The sequence below is a fragment of the Grampus griseus genome (assembly GCF_964374135.1).
Source record: "Grampus griseus genome assembly, chromosome: 12".
In the NCBI taxonomy this organism is placed as follows: Eukaryota; Metazoa; Chordata; class Mammalia; order Artiodactyla; family Delphinidae; genus Grampus; species Grampus griseus.
Window position 1 is genome coordinate 16,657,966 of NC_139006.1, and position 13,692 is coordinate 16,671,657.

General features: G+C 49.3%; 1 protein-coding gene across 1 annotated transcript; it reads left to right on the top strand.

Moving 5' to 3' along the window:
- Positions 1–571: 571 nt before the first annotated feature.
- On the top strand, positions 572–12,799 carry UNC119B (unc-119 lipid binding chaperone B; the record flags this gene model as incomplete). Its single annotated transcript, XM_082668217.1, has 5 exons — positions 572–815; positions 3,353–3,466; positions 6,924–7,047; positions 7,176–7,348; positions 9,260–12,799. The coding sequence occupies 5 exons, from the start codon at positions 572–574 to the stop codon at positions 9,370–9,372; spliced, it is 768 nt and encodes a 255-aa protein (XP_082524343.1). The 3' UTR covers positions 9,373–12,799.
- Positions 12,800–13,692: the final 893 nt, after the last annotated feature.

A 13,692-nucleotide genomic window follows, 5' to 3' on the forward strand; every position in this document is an offset into this window, starting at 1 on the left:
TTCACAGTCTTCCCCAACAAAATGGGAGCTCCTCCGTAGCCCGGTGCTGTTCAGGCCTTCCTTCACTCATTCATTCATTCGATCATCATTGAGCACCTACCATGTGTCAGGCATTAGCTAGACTGCCTGAATACAGTGGTGAATACAGCAGACTCAATCCCTCCCTCTTTCGTATTCTTATATTCCCTGTAGCCCAGCCCAATGTCTAGCCCAAAGCCTGACACAGTACGGTTTAGAAATGGCAATCTAATTGGAAAGCTGCCTTTGCATAGCAAGAACTGTCTTACCTCCTAGACTACAGATGAAAAAACATTTTCTCAAGATGCCTCGTCTACATTTTATGTGATGGAAAGTCATTTGACTGTACGGGATATTTTTTTAGACATTTGGGGTGACCTCGGGGGCCTGATGGAGAATCTGGAGTGCTAAGGTGCCAGCCACCTGGCTGGACCAACGCTGGCGGGAGGGCGCTAGCGACGCGGCCCGCAGGTCCCGCCCCCACAGGCCCGGCCCCGCCCCCGCTCTCCATAGTTACGGCTGCGGAGGCGGCGGCCATCTTGGCGGCGGAGCGATGAGCGGGTCGAATTCTAAGGCTGCGGCCGTGGGGTCGGCGGCTGGGCCCGGGGGGCTGGTGACTGGCAAGGAGGAGAAGAAGAAGGCTGGCGGCGGCGTCCTGAACAGGCTTAAGGCGCGGCGGCAGGCGCCCCACCACGCGGCCGACGACGGCATCGGGGCAGCGGTTACGGAGCAGGAGCTGCTGGCTCTGGATACCATCCGGCCCGAGCACGTCCTGCGCCTCAGCCGGGTCACAGAGAGTAAGTGCGGGGCAGGCCGCGCCCTCCCCTCGCGCCGGTCCCTGGGTCCCTTGTAGCCTAAGCGGAGCCAGCCGCTTGCCGCTCGGCCGGCCCAGGGTGTCCACCCAGGCGCCTCCGGCCGGCCGGGCCGCGCTGCCCACCCTCACCTAGACCTGGTCGGGAGGGGTTCTCGTGGGCTTGACTGCCCTCCTCTGAGTCCGGCCACGCTAGGCTTCCTTGTGGCCCGTCCCCGCTGGGCCCTCAGGCCCGGCCGTTCTCCTCCTCAGCTGGATCTGTTTGGGTGGGGGCCCGCCTTGGCTTAACCGGATCCTCCTGACCCTGGGAAGTGGGCCGCTGCCCCCAGCCATCAGTGAAGTTCCTGACCAGCTAGGCGCCCTCAACCTGTCTACAGCCAGCTTCTGCCGCCCTCTGCCAGCCCAGACCCCTACCCTAGCTGCTTTCTCTGCCTTTCCCTCCCCTCCGGCCCCTGACAGCCCCGCCCCCTTTCCAGCCTGCCTTGGCCCCCTACCTCTTTGGGTCCCTAGCTTGCCCCTTTGTGTGCAGGTGGACTCCTCCTTCCTCAAATACATTGCCGTGGCATTTCGTGCCGCATTAAAAAAATATTAATAAAGTTTCAGTTCACGTACAAAACCAAAACGTGAATCCTGCTTTTGACACTTGTTCCAGTGAATTAAGAATATGTCAGGGTGTCAGAGATGCATTTCTTGCATAAAATGCAACCGTCCTACACCTTTTCATTGATAGTACGAGGGGTGGGAGAAATATATAGCTCACCCCCTGTCCTGGTTTTCTTCTTTTCTGTTCTCTTCCAGGCCAACCCCTGACTTGATGCCTTTTTTCTTGCTGCTGTTCCCCGCTAAGAGTTTGCAGTCAGTTGGTTAGACCCTGCTTGCCCAGCCGGCCCTGTCCTCCAGACTTCTAACGTTGAAGCACCAGCACTCCCTTGATGGATTAAAGGCTGCCATCCTATTATCTGCTGAACTGCTTTAGTCGGCAGCCCAGGGGTGCTCAGGTGTCCCTCAGGGAGATGGAGGCCGCCCCCAGTGATTTGAGGATGACAGTTTGGGGGGATAGGCCTTGGTCCAGCCTGTATGAAAGGGAATTCCCATCTCCTAAAATAGCTTTAATTTGAGTCTGGGTATTTTCATATCCCCATTTTCCATCACTGTTTGGTTTGGGACTGTCCTTTGCATGCCTGAGTATATCTTTAGAAGGTCTTGCTATTCTGTTTAATAGAAACATTGTGAAAAAGCTGCTTCTGTTGTGACCCAGATTTCATTTGGGGCTCTGAAGGTACGGAAATGCTCACCACCTCACCTTTCTCACCCCATGCTTTCTCCTGATACCAAAGGTGAATTAGGCCACTCTAATGCCTGGCCCTACACGGCATTCTAGGAGAGCACTCAGGTCCTGTGTAGGAGCTTAAGCGTGGTGCCATTGCCCAAACACACCTCAGCAGCTTATTGGAGAAAGTCACAAGTCAGCTTGGTGACCTCTGGATTCTTTACTCTTCTTAAAGTCTGTTCCGTTCAGCAGGTTATTTATTGAGTCGCCTCTAAAGGTGCAGAACCAATCTCAGCACTTTTGGGAGTTACAGAATAATCAGTAGCTCTCAAGTTTGCCATCTTATTGAAGAGTCAGCTCGTAAAACATGAAACAGCTAACACAAACAGGCAGTACAAGATAAAGTGTCAAAGTGAGTTGTGGAGAAGATGCTCTCAGGAGTCATGAGAGAAAGAAATCAATGAAATTGTCTTTGATCAGTACTGTTTTGATTAGTTGATCAGGTTTCTGGGGGCTCTCCTTCACTTTGGCCTCATGCCCTCCACAGCAGATCCGTCCTGCTGCCTGGGTAGGTATGGCCCACCACCTGGTTTTGTGCAGCCCACAAGCTAAGAGTGGTTTTAACCTTTTCAAATGGTTGGGAAAAAAAAAAATCTTGGGACACATGGTTATATAAAATTTGTATTTCGTGTCTATAGATAGTTTTATTAGAATACAGCCACGCCATTCATTTCCATGTTCGTGGCTGCCTTTGTGCTACAGCGACACAGCTGAGTAGTTGTGATAGTGACTGTGTGGCCAAAAGCCTAAATTATTCATGATCTGACCCTTTACAGAAAATGTTTGCTGATCTGTGCTTTGTGATACGTTCAGCAAACATGCACCATATTAGCCATTAGATCAGCATAAATGTTTTTAAATGGATTTCTAAAAAAAATTCTATCCTGCTGTGATATCCAATGAAAGGTTTATAGGCCATTTTTGAAGTGTTTCCAAAGAAATCCCCTTTTACCATCCCTATTTCTAAAGTGTTACAGTAATCTTTCATCCACACAAGCCCATGCACTTTTTTTCTTTCTTGGATCCCCTAATTCTCTCCACACAACTTTTGCTTATAACATAAAAGGAAGTTTTGGGGTGTATTTTAAGTGAATTGTGTAAGAAAAAAACCTGAGTTTGCTTCAAAACTTGAGAAAGAAATGGTGGATTTGGAGGATTATTTAACGGCATTGGTCTCTCTCTCTCATTTTCAGATTATTTATGTAAACCCGAAGACAACGTCTACAGTATTGATTTCACACGCTTCAAAATTCGAGATTTGGAGACCGGGACAGTGCTTTTTGAGATTGCCAAACCTTGTGTGTCAGGTAGGCCTTAGTATTGCAGTAGTCACTTGACAGTTGGAGCAAAAGGTCTTTCACGCTTGAGTTTTTGTGTGCCATTGCATCCTGTGTCACAGACTCCAGTGGCCTGCTTCCAGCCGCCTCCTGAAGCCTGCCTGTGGGCCTGTTGGCTTGAAGCTGTGCTGAGAGGCTGATGTTTGTTGAGTATCTACTCTGCGCTGGTCACTGTGTCCCACATCTTTCTGTTTACATCAGTTCATGTAATCCTCACACCTCCGTGGGGGGTTATTATCCTTATTTTACAGATAAGGGAACTGAGGCCCAGAATTTCCAGGTGACTTTTCTAAGGTCCTCTGCCCTTTGATCTTACCATGTTTCCTCCACTTAGGAAAGGAATCCTTGAAATTAAACTCCAGTGAGGAAGCCTACCTGAACCTTGAGTCCTGGGGACACTCTGGAAGGGTGATACGGAGGATTCTAGTCCAGATCATGAGGCAGTGTCTTCTCACGCCCTTTCCTTTAAATAGTGTCTCAGATTTCCCAGTAAGTCCTAGTTTGGACTTTAATGTCTGCCATTTTCTGGATGAACAGAAGGCCCAGACCTGTGAACTCATCTACTTGGGACCCCTTAAGGTAGCTTTGAATGGACACTTCCTGTGCTTGTGATGCAGTTCCAGGGTGATTCATTTCTGACCAGGGGACCACACGTAGGTCTTTGGAGCACATCACTGGAAATGGAGCACCCCCTGGAGTTAGTTACTAGAACACCAGCCTAGATAGTCCTTCAGAGTATCAGTCATGGTCTGTGTTGATGACTCTTCTTGCCAAGCTTTTCTCATCTGATTTGCTATTCAGAAAGAGCCTGTAAATTTGGTAAGACAGCTGTTGGTAACCCAGGTAGGTCAAAAGGCTTTCGTGAAAAAGTCTCAGCTCAGGTTAATTATACAGACAAGGCTAGAGCACTGGTCTCCTCACCCCATCCAGTATTCTTTTTTTTTGAAATTAATTAATTAATTTTTGGGCTGCTTTGGGTCTTTGTTGCTGCATGTGGGCTTTTAGTTGCAGCGAGCAGGGGCTACTCTTCGTTGCGTTGTGCGGGCTTCTCATTGTGGTGGCTTCTCTTGTTGTGGAGCATGGGCTCTAGGCGTGCGGGCTTCAGTAGTTGTGGCACATGGGCTCAGTAGATGTGGCTCGCAGGCTCTAGAGCGCAGGCTCAGTAGTTGTGGCGCACAGGCTTAGCTGCTCTGCGGCATGTGGGATCTTCCCGGACCAGAGATCGAACCCGTGTCCCCTGCATTGGCAGGTGGGTTCTTAACCACTGCACCAGCAGAGAAGTCTCACCACCCAGTATTCTTTATGCTGTCATAATCTAGTACTGACCAGGGCATCTAAAGGCTCAAGCTTGTGGGTACTTAAATCTTGTATTGGGAGGGTCAGGGCCAGCCAGCTTCCTGGGTCTGTGCTGTTCGTATCTCTAAGCCACAGGTCCTAGTACTTAAGATGTTCCCAGGACCCCAGGGCTACTTCAGGTGTATGGATTTGCATGAGACTGGGCTCAGAATAGTCATTTCAGTATAAAACTAAATCTCAAGAAGAAGGTCAGCTGCAGATACTGTAAAAATACCTTGATTTACGACCCATCCAGTCTTTACCTTTAAGGATCTTGATTCACTAAGAATATGCACACACTGATTCAGTGCCCTCCTACAGCACATGTTCGGATGAGTTCGAATCCCTGAGAAGGTTTGGTCTGATCCTTTTTGAATCCCATTGTTGGAGCCAGGGCTGTGGAGTCTCTGACTTTGAACCCCTACTCAGTCTGGTTGCCCAGCTCCTCTTGGGCTTGTCACAGGCAGAGATGTTTGATGCTAAAAAAGACTCCTCTTTTACTGCACCTATGTTCAGCCTGGAACTGGAAAAAATACCCTTGCTGGATACTGGGTGGCTGTAGCTGTTAGAGAGGGAACTAACTCCTTGTTTACATTAGAATGTTCTCTGATTCATTTTACAAATCTTTCATTCCTGGGTTCAGGAGTGGACTAGACCAGAGCCCGTCGTTACTCTTGTGGACCCTCTCTCAGGTCTCACATGTTGGTTCATGGCCCATCTGCTTCACCTTTTCCCAGGTGCTCGGAGTGTTGGGCCTGGTATGGCCTGGAATAGGCATTAGTCCAAGGAAGTGCAGTACCCCAAGGCTATAGGTCAGTGTCTTCCATTTAAATAGCACAATTATTTCTAGGGATTTGTCTTTGCTATGTCAGAAATTTTTGCATTCTTTGAAGGTGCCTTTTGAATAGTTTCAACTTTTATAGCCTCATTCTTTTGGTTAGCAGCAAGCACTTTAACTGGGTCAACAGCAGACCTAGTCTGTATAGCAGAGACCACGTCACAGCCACCCAGCTGGTGTTTCAGGCTTCACCGTTAGGATATGGCCCAAGGCCCCAGATTATATAAAAGGCAAACAGCTTAGTGTTTAAGAACAGGCCTTGAGTCTGACGGACCCGGATTCACATCCCTGCTCCCTCCATTTACTACAGGCGTACCTCATTTTATTGTGCTTCACTTTACTGTGCTTCACAGATATTGTGTTCTTTACAAACTGAGGGTTCGTGGCAACCTTTCATTGAATAAGTCTATTGACTCCATTTTTTTCAACAGCATTTAAAAAAATTTTTTTTTATTGAAGTATAGTTGATTTACAGTTTTTTTTTTTTTTTTTTAGTGTTGTGTTATTTTCTGGTGTACAGCCAAGTGATTCAGTTATACATATGTATATTTTTTCATATTCTTTTCCATTATGGTTTATTATAGGATATTGAATATAGCAGCACTTTTTTTTTTTTTTTTTTGCGGTACGCAGGCCTCTCACTGTTGTGGCCTCTCCCGTTGTGGAGCACAGGCTCTGGACGTGCAGGCTCAGCGGGCATGGCTCACGGGCCCAGCTGCTCCACGGCATGTGGGATCCTCCCAGACCGGGGCACAAACCCGCGTCCCCTGCCTCTGCAGGCAGACTCTCAACCATTGCGCCACCACGGAAGCCCCAGCAGCATTATTTTTAAATTAAGCCGTATGCATTGTTATTTTTGGACATAATGCTATTGCATACTTAATGGATTATAGTAAAGTGTAAACATAACTTTTGTATACACTGGGAAACCAAAAATTTCATGTGACTCTCTTTATCATGGTGGTCTGGAACTGAACCCGCAAATCTCTCTGAGGTCTGCCTATATCTGGGTGACTTTGGACACGTTAGCTAATCTCTCTGAGTCTGAGCTTCCTGGTCTTTAAAGTGGAGATAAAATGAAGACAAAATCTACAGGATCACAGGATCCTGCACAGGCGTGCAGCACGGGGCCTGGAATTACAGCATGTGCTCAGTGAGTACTGGCTGCCCTGCCATATCGGTGTCGGTGTCGGTACTGCTGATCGGTCGTGCTCTTTGCCGAGATGGTGATTCAGCTTCCGTGTGCTCTTGCAGACCAGGAGGAGGAGGAGGAGGAGGCGGCGGCGGCGGCAGGCGGAGATGTGGATGTCAGTGCTGGCCGCTTCGTCCGCTATCAGTTCACGCCAGCATTTCTCCGCCTCCGCACCGTGGGCGCCACGTGAGTACCAGCATTTCCTGAAGGGGGGATGTTCTTCTGGTTCAGAGAAGAATGTTCTCTGTTAGGTTTGGGGTTGGCTTTAGAGGAGGGAGGAGGCAAAGTCAGGCTCACAGAGATTTATTCTGCAGGGTGGAGTTCACGGTGGGAGACAAACCTGTGTCAAACTTCCGGATGATCGAACGGCACTATTTCCGGGAACGCCTGCTGAAAAACTTTGACTTTGATTTCGGCTTCTGCATCCCCAGCAGTAGGAACACTTGTGAACATATCTATGAGTTTCCCCAGCTTTCTGAGGATGTCAGTACGTATCCCCTGACTTTCAGAACATCCTGGATTCTTCAGGCTAGAGGAACAGACCTTGAAATGAAATCCATCTAGTCCAACGACCTCATTTGCAGAGAAATAGGGACATGATGCGTCTCTAGTCTTTCGACCTCAGGCTTGTCGTTTCCTATTGCTCCTGTCTCATGTTTCAAACTCTGACTCTGCCTGCATGGGAACACTGAAGGTTTTAATACAGGCCATCCCTTTTAGATGCCTGCTGCGGGGAAGAGAGTGGTGAGGGAGATAAGAGGAGGCCCCTGACAATCCCTGGGAGTCCAGTTCAATACACGGCCAGTCATGGTTTCACTGTGTTCTAGTCACCGGCTCCTGCTCGGCACTCCTTTTAGCCCTTTGCTTTTTCCCTAATCAGAACTACATGGGAAACTGTGAGCTAAGTAGAATTCTAGTCCTGAGGACTACCTCTTTCTCATTCTCTGCAGGTAGAAGGTTAATTAGATGAAACTGTTAGAATAGATCCAGCAGGCGCTAGGAAGCTGTTAGAGGTTCGGAGCAGAAGGAGTAACGTGAGGGAAGCCGTGTCTGAGATAGAGTCACCCTGTAGTTCTGGGGAGGAAGAACTGAGGAAAGCGCCGGAGGGAGAAGGCTGGGCCGTGGAGGAGATGGACTGAATGACAGAGGAAGAACAGGCTGTGTATTCCCATGGCTTCGGTCTGGCCCTCTCACATTAGCATCCCCTGTGAGGAATTAGGGAAGGTTGTTCTAGAGCAGTCAGGATGTGAGTGGGATCCTGTGAGTAGTGGTGGAGTTTAGTTGGATGGTTGGCGAAGGTCTACATACACCGACCAATTTTCTCAGAATCCCGGGTCCTTAAAATTGTCATTTTCTGACAGGTATTCTTGACTGGTGCAGCAGTACTGTTCCCAGGTAAAGTGAGGATTGCTGACGAGTGGGCAGGGCGTTGATGACCACATCAACTGTTAGGATCCTCGTTTGAAGCCCGCTCCCCAGGCTGGGCTGGGATGTGTAGATGCTTGCGAGAAAAGATTACGTACAGTATTTCAAGTTTTTATCTAAGGCCATGTAACTTTTTCGTCTTGAAGCCAAGTAAGCTAAAAGAGCGTGGGGGTCAGTACTCTGGATATGAACTAAATAACTCTGGCCTGGCTGAGTCCAAAGAACTTGAAACAGTCAGCTCTCCTTTTGAGAACTGTGGTCAGCAACAGCATTTCCTCCAGAGGATTCAGAATAGCATGTGACCATTGACTCAGAACCAACCAGAGGTAGTGACTCGCAGTTCTCTTGACCCTCCAGTTACGGTTAAAGAGGTCGGGGCAACTGCCAGAACAAACAGAAGATTTAAATCTGGATCCCAAGACAAGCTCACCCTTTGCTGGATTGTTGGCAAGTTAATACCCCAAGCCACCTCTGGAGAAGGCTCCTTGCCCTTTGTGCCCCTACATCCATGCGCATCTGGGATTCCTTTGTTGTCAGGGTTGCCTGCGGGACGTGAGCACAGTGAGGCGCAGCTTTCTGAATTTGGACCAGAGTGTCTAGAGGTGGGGACCAGAAGCACCAAGTCAACAGGCTGCTGTGGTGCCTGTTGGCAAACGGGCGGGCACCTCTCCCTGGGGTTCTGACGGAGCACCAGGCTGGCGATGGCCTCGGAGGGTCAGGTCCAGAGCTGGTTGCATCCTTCTGTTGAAGTGGACAGCATGCTCAGTTTGGGGGCCTCTGTGGTCCCCAGGTCTCTCCAGCTCTCAAGGCCTGGCTCCCTCTGTTCTGACTTCATTATTCTGACAGCGTGTGCTCACATTTTCAGGAAGGGCTGGTTTACGAATTTTAGAGGGAATGCTAAGTTTTATCCCACCTGGCCCATGGGGCAGACTCACACATAAGTCTTTGCTTTTTTCCTTTCCCTGACTTGCAGTTCGTCTGATGATTGAAAATCCCTATGAGACCCGTTCTGACAGCTTCTACTTTGTCGACAACAAGCTGATAATGCACAACAAGGCTGACTATGCCTATAACGGGGGCCAGTAGCTGTGGCAGGAGCGGACGGGGAGGTGCTTTGCTGTGGCCCAAGGTCCTGGTGCACGGAGGTGGCTGAAGCTGCGGTCTGTCAACACACATCTGGAACCTGGCCCCAGGAAGCCGAGGCTGGGGTGGCAGTTTCCTGTGCTCCAAGAGAGGTGCCAAGCAGTGCTGTGTTTCCTTCCCCAGTATTTTTTCTTCCTTTTTTCCCTGCCCCTTAGGTCACGGAGGTACTATAGTAAAACTTAGCATAAGCCTTCTGGAATCCAGATAAAAATAGAAAGTTTATTTTCATGTAGTCATGGCTCCTCTGGGTTGTCCTGTTGAGCCTGGGTCTCTCCAGGCAGAGCTGTGCCGGGGAGAGAAGGCTCTTCTGTAGGTTCAGGGGCGCTGTGGGAAGCTGAGACTCCTCTCTCGCCTGCGGGGTCGCCATCAGCACACTCTGACCTCAGCCTGTGCATCGTCCTAAACCAACTCGGGGGGCAGAGGGAAGGAGTGGTGCCAGGAGTTGAGGCACTGGGGTGGGCAAGGCTGCCAAACTGAAGGATCTGTCTTACGTAGGGGCCACTTATCTGTCTGACTTCCGGATCCTCAGCCGGTTCTCCTGGGGCTCCACTGAGGTTTCAACCTGGCAGTGCCTTCCTGTTCTCCTTCCAGAGGAAAGATGAGCTTGCTCTGCTTCTCCTGGCTCCTAACTTTTGAGTTTCTCCTGAAATACAATGTGTCAGTTTTGCTCTTGGAACTGTAGTATCTCTGGAGGCCAGAGCAGGCCTTATTGTATTTTGTTTTTTTATTTCTAAGCTTCTTGTGGGGAGGCTTTATAAAATGTCAGTGGCATTCCCAGCATATAGGATGTGTGGCGAGACTTCTGATAGTATCAGTCAGGCTCCCGGGGCTAATCTGGGTCATGTCGTACCTGCTTTTGTACTGAAGTAGTTCCTGGAATCATCCTGGCTGGTCAGACCTAAGTAATGTGTATTCTGGTCCTTTGGAATGGTTTTGGAATGTCTGCCACTTGGAATGGCTTTGGGCGTTGGGAAAGGGGGAAATCAGCTGAGGTGGCCTATCAGAGAGACGTGTTCTCAAAAATCTTCCTCACACATCCCTCAGGCCTCACTGGATGGGCTGTCCGCGCTTCAGCTCCCTACTGTTGTCCGACAGTGCGGGCGATTTAAGTGCTCAGGCCCAACTCCTGACCCTCTGATAAGACTGTTGCTGCGGCCAGGGTTTAGCATTGCTAGAAAGGTCACAGTAGGAAGGGCCCAGGTATGTGGTATCTGTGACCAGAGAGCTGTCTCCCTAGGTGCTTGGGAGAAAGGCCAGGTGGAGCCAGGGAGAGAAGGGCCAGCGCTTTGCCACAGATGCTCCTGTGCTTTCACTGACCGGTGTTGCTCCCTGTTTGCATTCTAGAGCGTGAGTGGCCTTGAACCGTGGTCCAGTGCTTTTTGTCAGGCCAGAGTCTGGGCTGTGTCAGATGCTGGCAACTTCCTCACTGAGAAAACTCTGGTTAGCCCTGTGTGCTGGCACTGCACCTAACCCCCGAGGGAGGAAGAGACCGGGTTCCCTGCAGGGTGGGCTACTCATCCCCAGACCGGTGAATCCCAGAACTGGAGTTGGCTGCAAATCCAGGTGCCTTACGTGTGGCTCCATCCCATACGCTGCCGGACAGACATCAGCACTGCCTCTTCACCTTCTGTTTCTCACTGGGGCTCCCTCAACAGATTTGTGTTCACTGAGCTTCAGAATAACCCCTTCTCTCTGTGACAGAACCCAGTCTGGAGAGTTTTTCTACTATTTGATGTTTAATTATTATCTAGGATGTGGTTTCTGGAGCTGCCGAGAACTCTGCTCAGTAGAGTGTGCCTTGGAAATGTGTCCCAGGCAGACCACGTCTTGTAGGCTAGTGGGCTGTCTCTTACCTGCAGTGTTAGCTTTTGCTGGGAAGAGGGCCGAGGAGGCAGGCATTCTGGCTTGAATAGTGCTGTATCCTCTTCCCAAGAGCTTGCTTTAGTCTCACTGGAGACCGTTTTGAGGCCATGCTTGATCTGTGCCCAACAGCACAGGGATTTGCTATCTTCTGCTCCTGAAGGTCTGGTGTTCTGTACCTGGGACTCTGGATTCTTGTGGCTAGCTACTCAGGAAACCTTGAGAAGCATTACCTCTCTGGGGTGTTAGCTAGGGTAAGTCTGAAATTCAAGCTTTTGTACCCGAACTGGGGAGAGAATTGGAAGTCATACCTTCTCTGAAAGTAGCTGAACTCATCAGAAGCTGAATCAGGAGGCCGTGTTGTTAAGGAGTCTGGGCTATTGATAGCAGTTACCTGTGGGCAATAAGATAGGAGGAAAAAACCTACCTGCCTGGGGAGACCATGCCCTCTGTTCAGAGCTGGTACCTGAGAGGAAGCGCCTAAAGGTAACACATTCCAGCAGACTGACAGGCCCAGCTGGCGCCTGGGGGCCTGCTGCCTGCACCCCTCCCTCTCGTGTCTTGCTCCTTCGGCCTGGAGTCTCCTGGGAGAGTGACTCTCTTTTTCTGTGGAGCTTTTGGGCTAAGATGCCCTTTCAGCTGCTGCAAAGAAGATCCTGGTTTATTTTATTCTATGTTTTAAAGAGTAAACAGAGGAAATAAGTAAAAGTAGTCCTGGGATAAAGTAGGTCATCCTCTCCTCGTGTGTTAGCTCAGAGCTGTCTTGCAAGGAAAGTACTTTTCAGGGCCTTGTCGGCCTTCCTGAAGACCTCACAGTCTTTGGGCCATCCAGTTCTCAAATAGGGGCGGTGATTTGGGGGCGTTGGGGCTATGCAGAGACTGGAGATTCTTGACGTGGCAGTAGCTGGGGGAATCTTCAGCTTGTTTCTTCAGTTGAAGTGGGACTCATTTCCGGAATAGACTTAATAGGCTGTGTCTAATGTACAGATTGGGTGAGTCTTGCTTTAGTGTGTCTTGCCACCCTCGATAGGCTCCCAGGGTACTCTCTTTTTTTTTCTGTAACGTCCCTTCCTTCTGGTGGCCATTGTCACTCTGACGTCAGTGAGGTTGGGGAATGGGGACAGTTCTCAGAATCATAGCACAGACTCGTCTGTGTGTGTGGACCCCTGATGCAGAGGGTGCTGCCGTGCCTGGCCCAATTGTCAGATCACCATGTTTCTCACATTCCGTGTCACAGGACATCTTAGGTACAAGAAGGGTCTGGTGGAGGTGGATTTACCCCTTGTTGCACAAAGGATCATGTAAAGTCACTGAACTTGTGAAAGTCTATTTTTTTCCCCTGTATATCTATTTTTCACAGAATGTAAGAAGCGTTAATGACCTGGTCTGTCCTTCTTCCCCTTTCCCCTTCACCTGAGGTCCTCATTCCAGTTTGTATTGTCTTTGTGTCCAAAGTAAACTAGGTGACTTATTTGTATAAAATGTTATTTTGCCACAAGAGACAGTAATAAAAGAAAGATTTTCACAGTATGCGTGTACCCTGTCTGGTCTCCTGACTGGGCCCCTTGAGTCACGGGGCGGGCAGGTATGGAGTGGGGGTGGGCTCTGAGTTTCTTTATGTGGCCTTTCTGTAAGTATTGGTTTAATGAGTAGAGCTGGTTTCTAGGGTGATTAGGGCACAGTATTGAGCTTTAGGCTTAGTATTTTTTGCTTTACATTTTGATGGAGTTCTTTGAGAATTAAAAATGTATATACATGTTTTTAAAACATGTTCATTAAGGTGTGTTTTAACTATACGTCATTTAAGAGTAAATTCACCTCATTTAAGAGTACAGTTTGGGGCTTCCCTGGTGACGCAGTGGTTGAGAGTCCGCCTGCCGATGCAGGGTACACGCGTTCGTGCCCCGGTCCGGGAAGATCCCATATGCCGCGGAGCGGCTGGGCCCGTGAGCCATGGCCGCTGAGCCTGCGCATCCGGAGCCTGTGCTCCGCAACGGGAGAGGCCACAACAGTGAGAGGCCCGTGTACCGCAAAAAAAAAAAAAACCAAAAAACAAAAACACCAAAAAAAAAGAGTACAGTTTGATGAGTTCTGACAAATGGATACATGATCACAGTCATGATACAGGGCATTTCCATCACCTCAGAAAGTTCCCTCAAGTGCCTGGTGTTTGCAGCCCATTCCCTCCCTCTATCCAGCCCCTTGCAACCATCTTCTGATTTGTGTCTCTTTTGGAAAACTTGTATACTTTTCATATAAAACTTACATCTATGTTTAAGCTCACAAACAATACAAGTTAAAAATAAGTCTGGTTTAGATGGTCTGTGGCACCTGAAGGCCTATTGGCCTCTGCCCACAGACATCACTCATTTCCCCCTTTCTCCTGCTTCTTGCTCTTTTCTT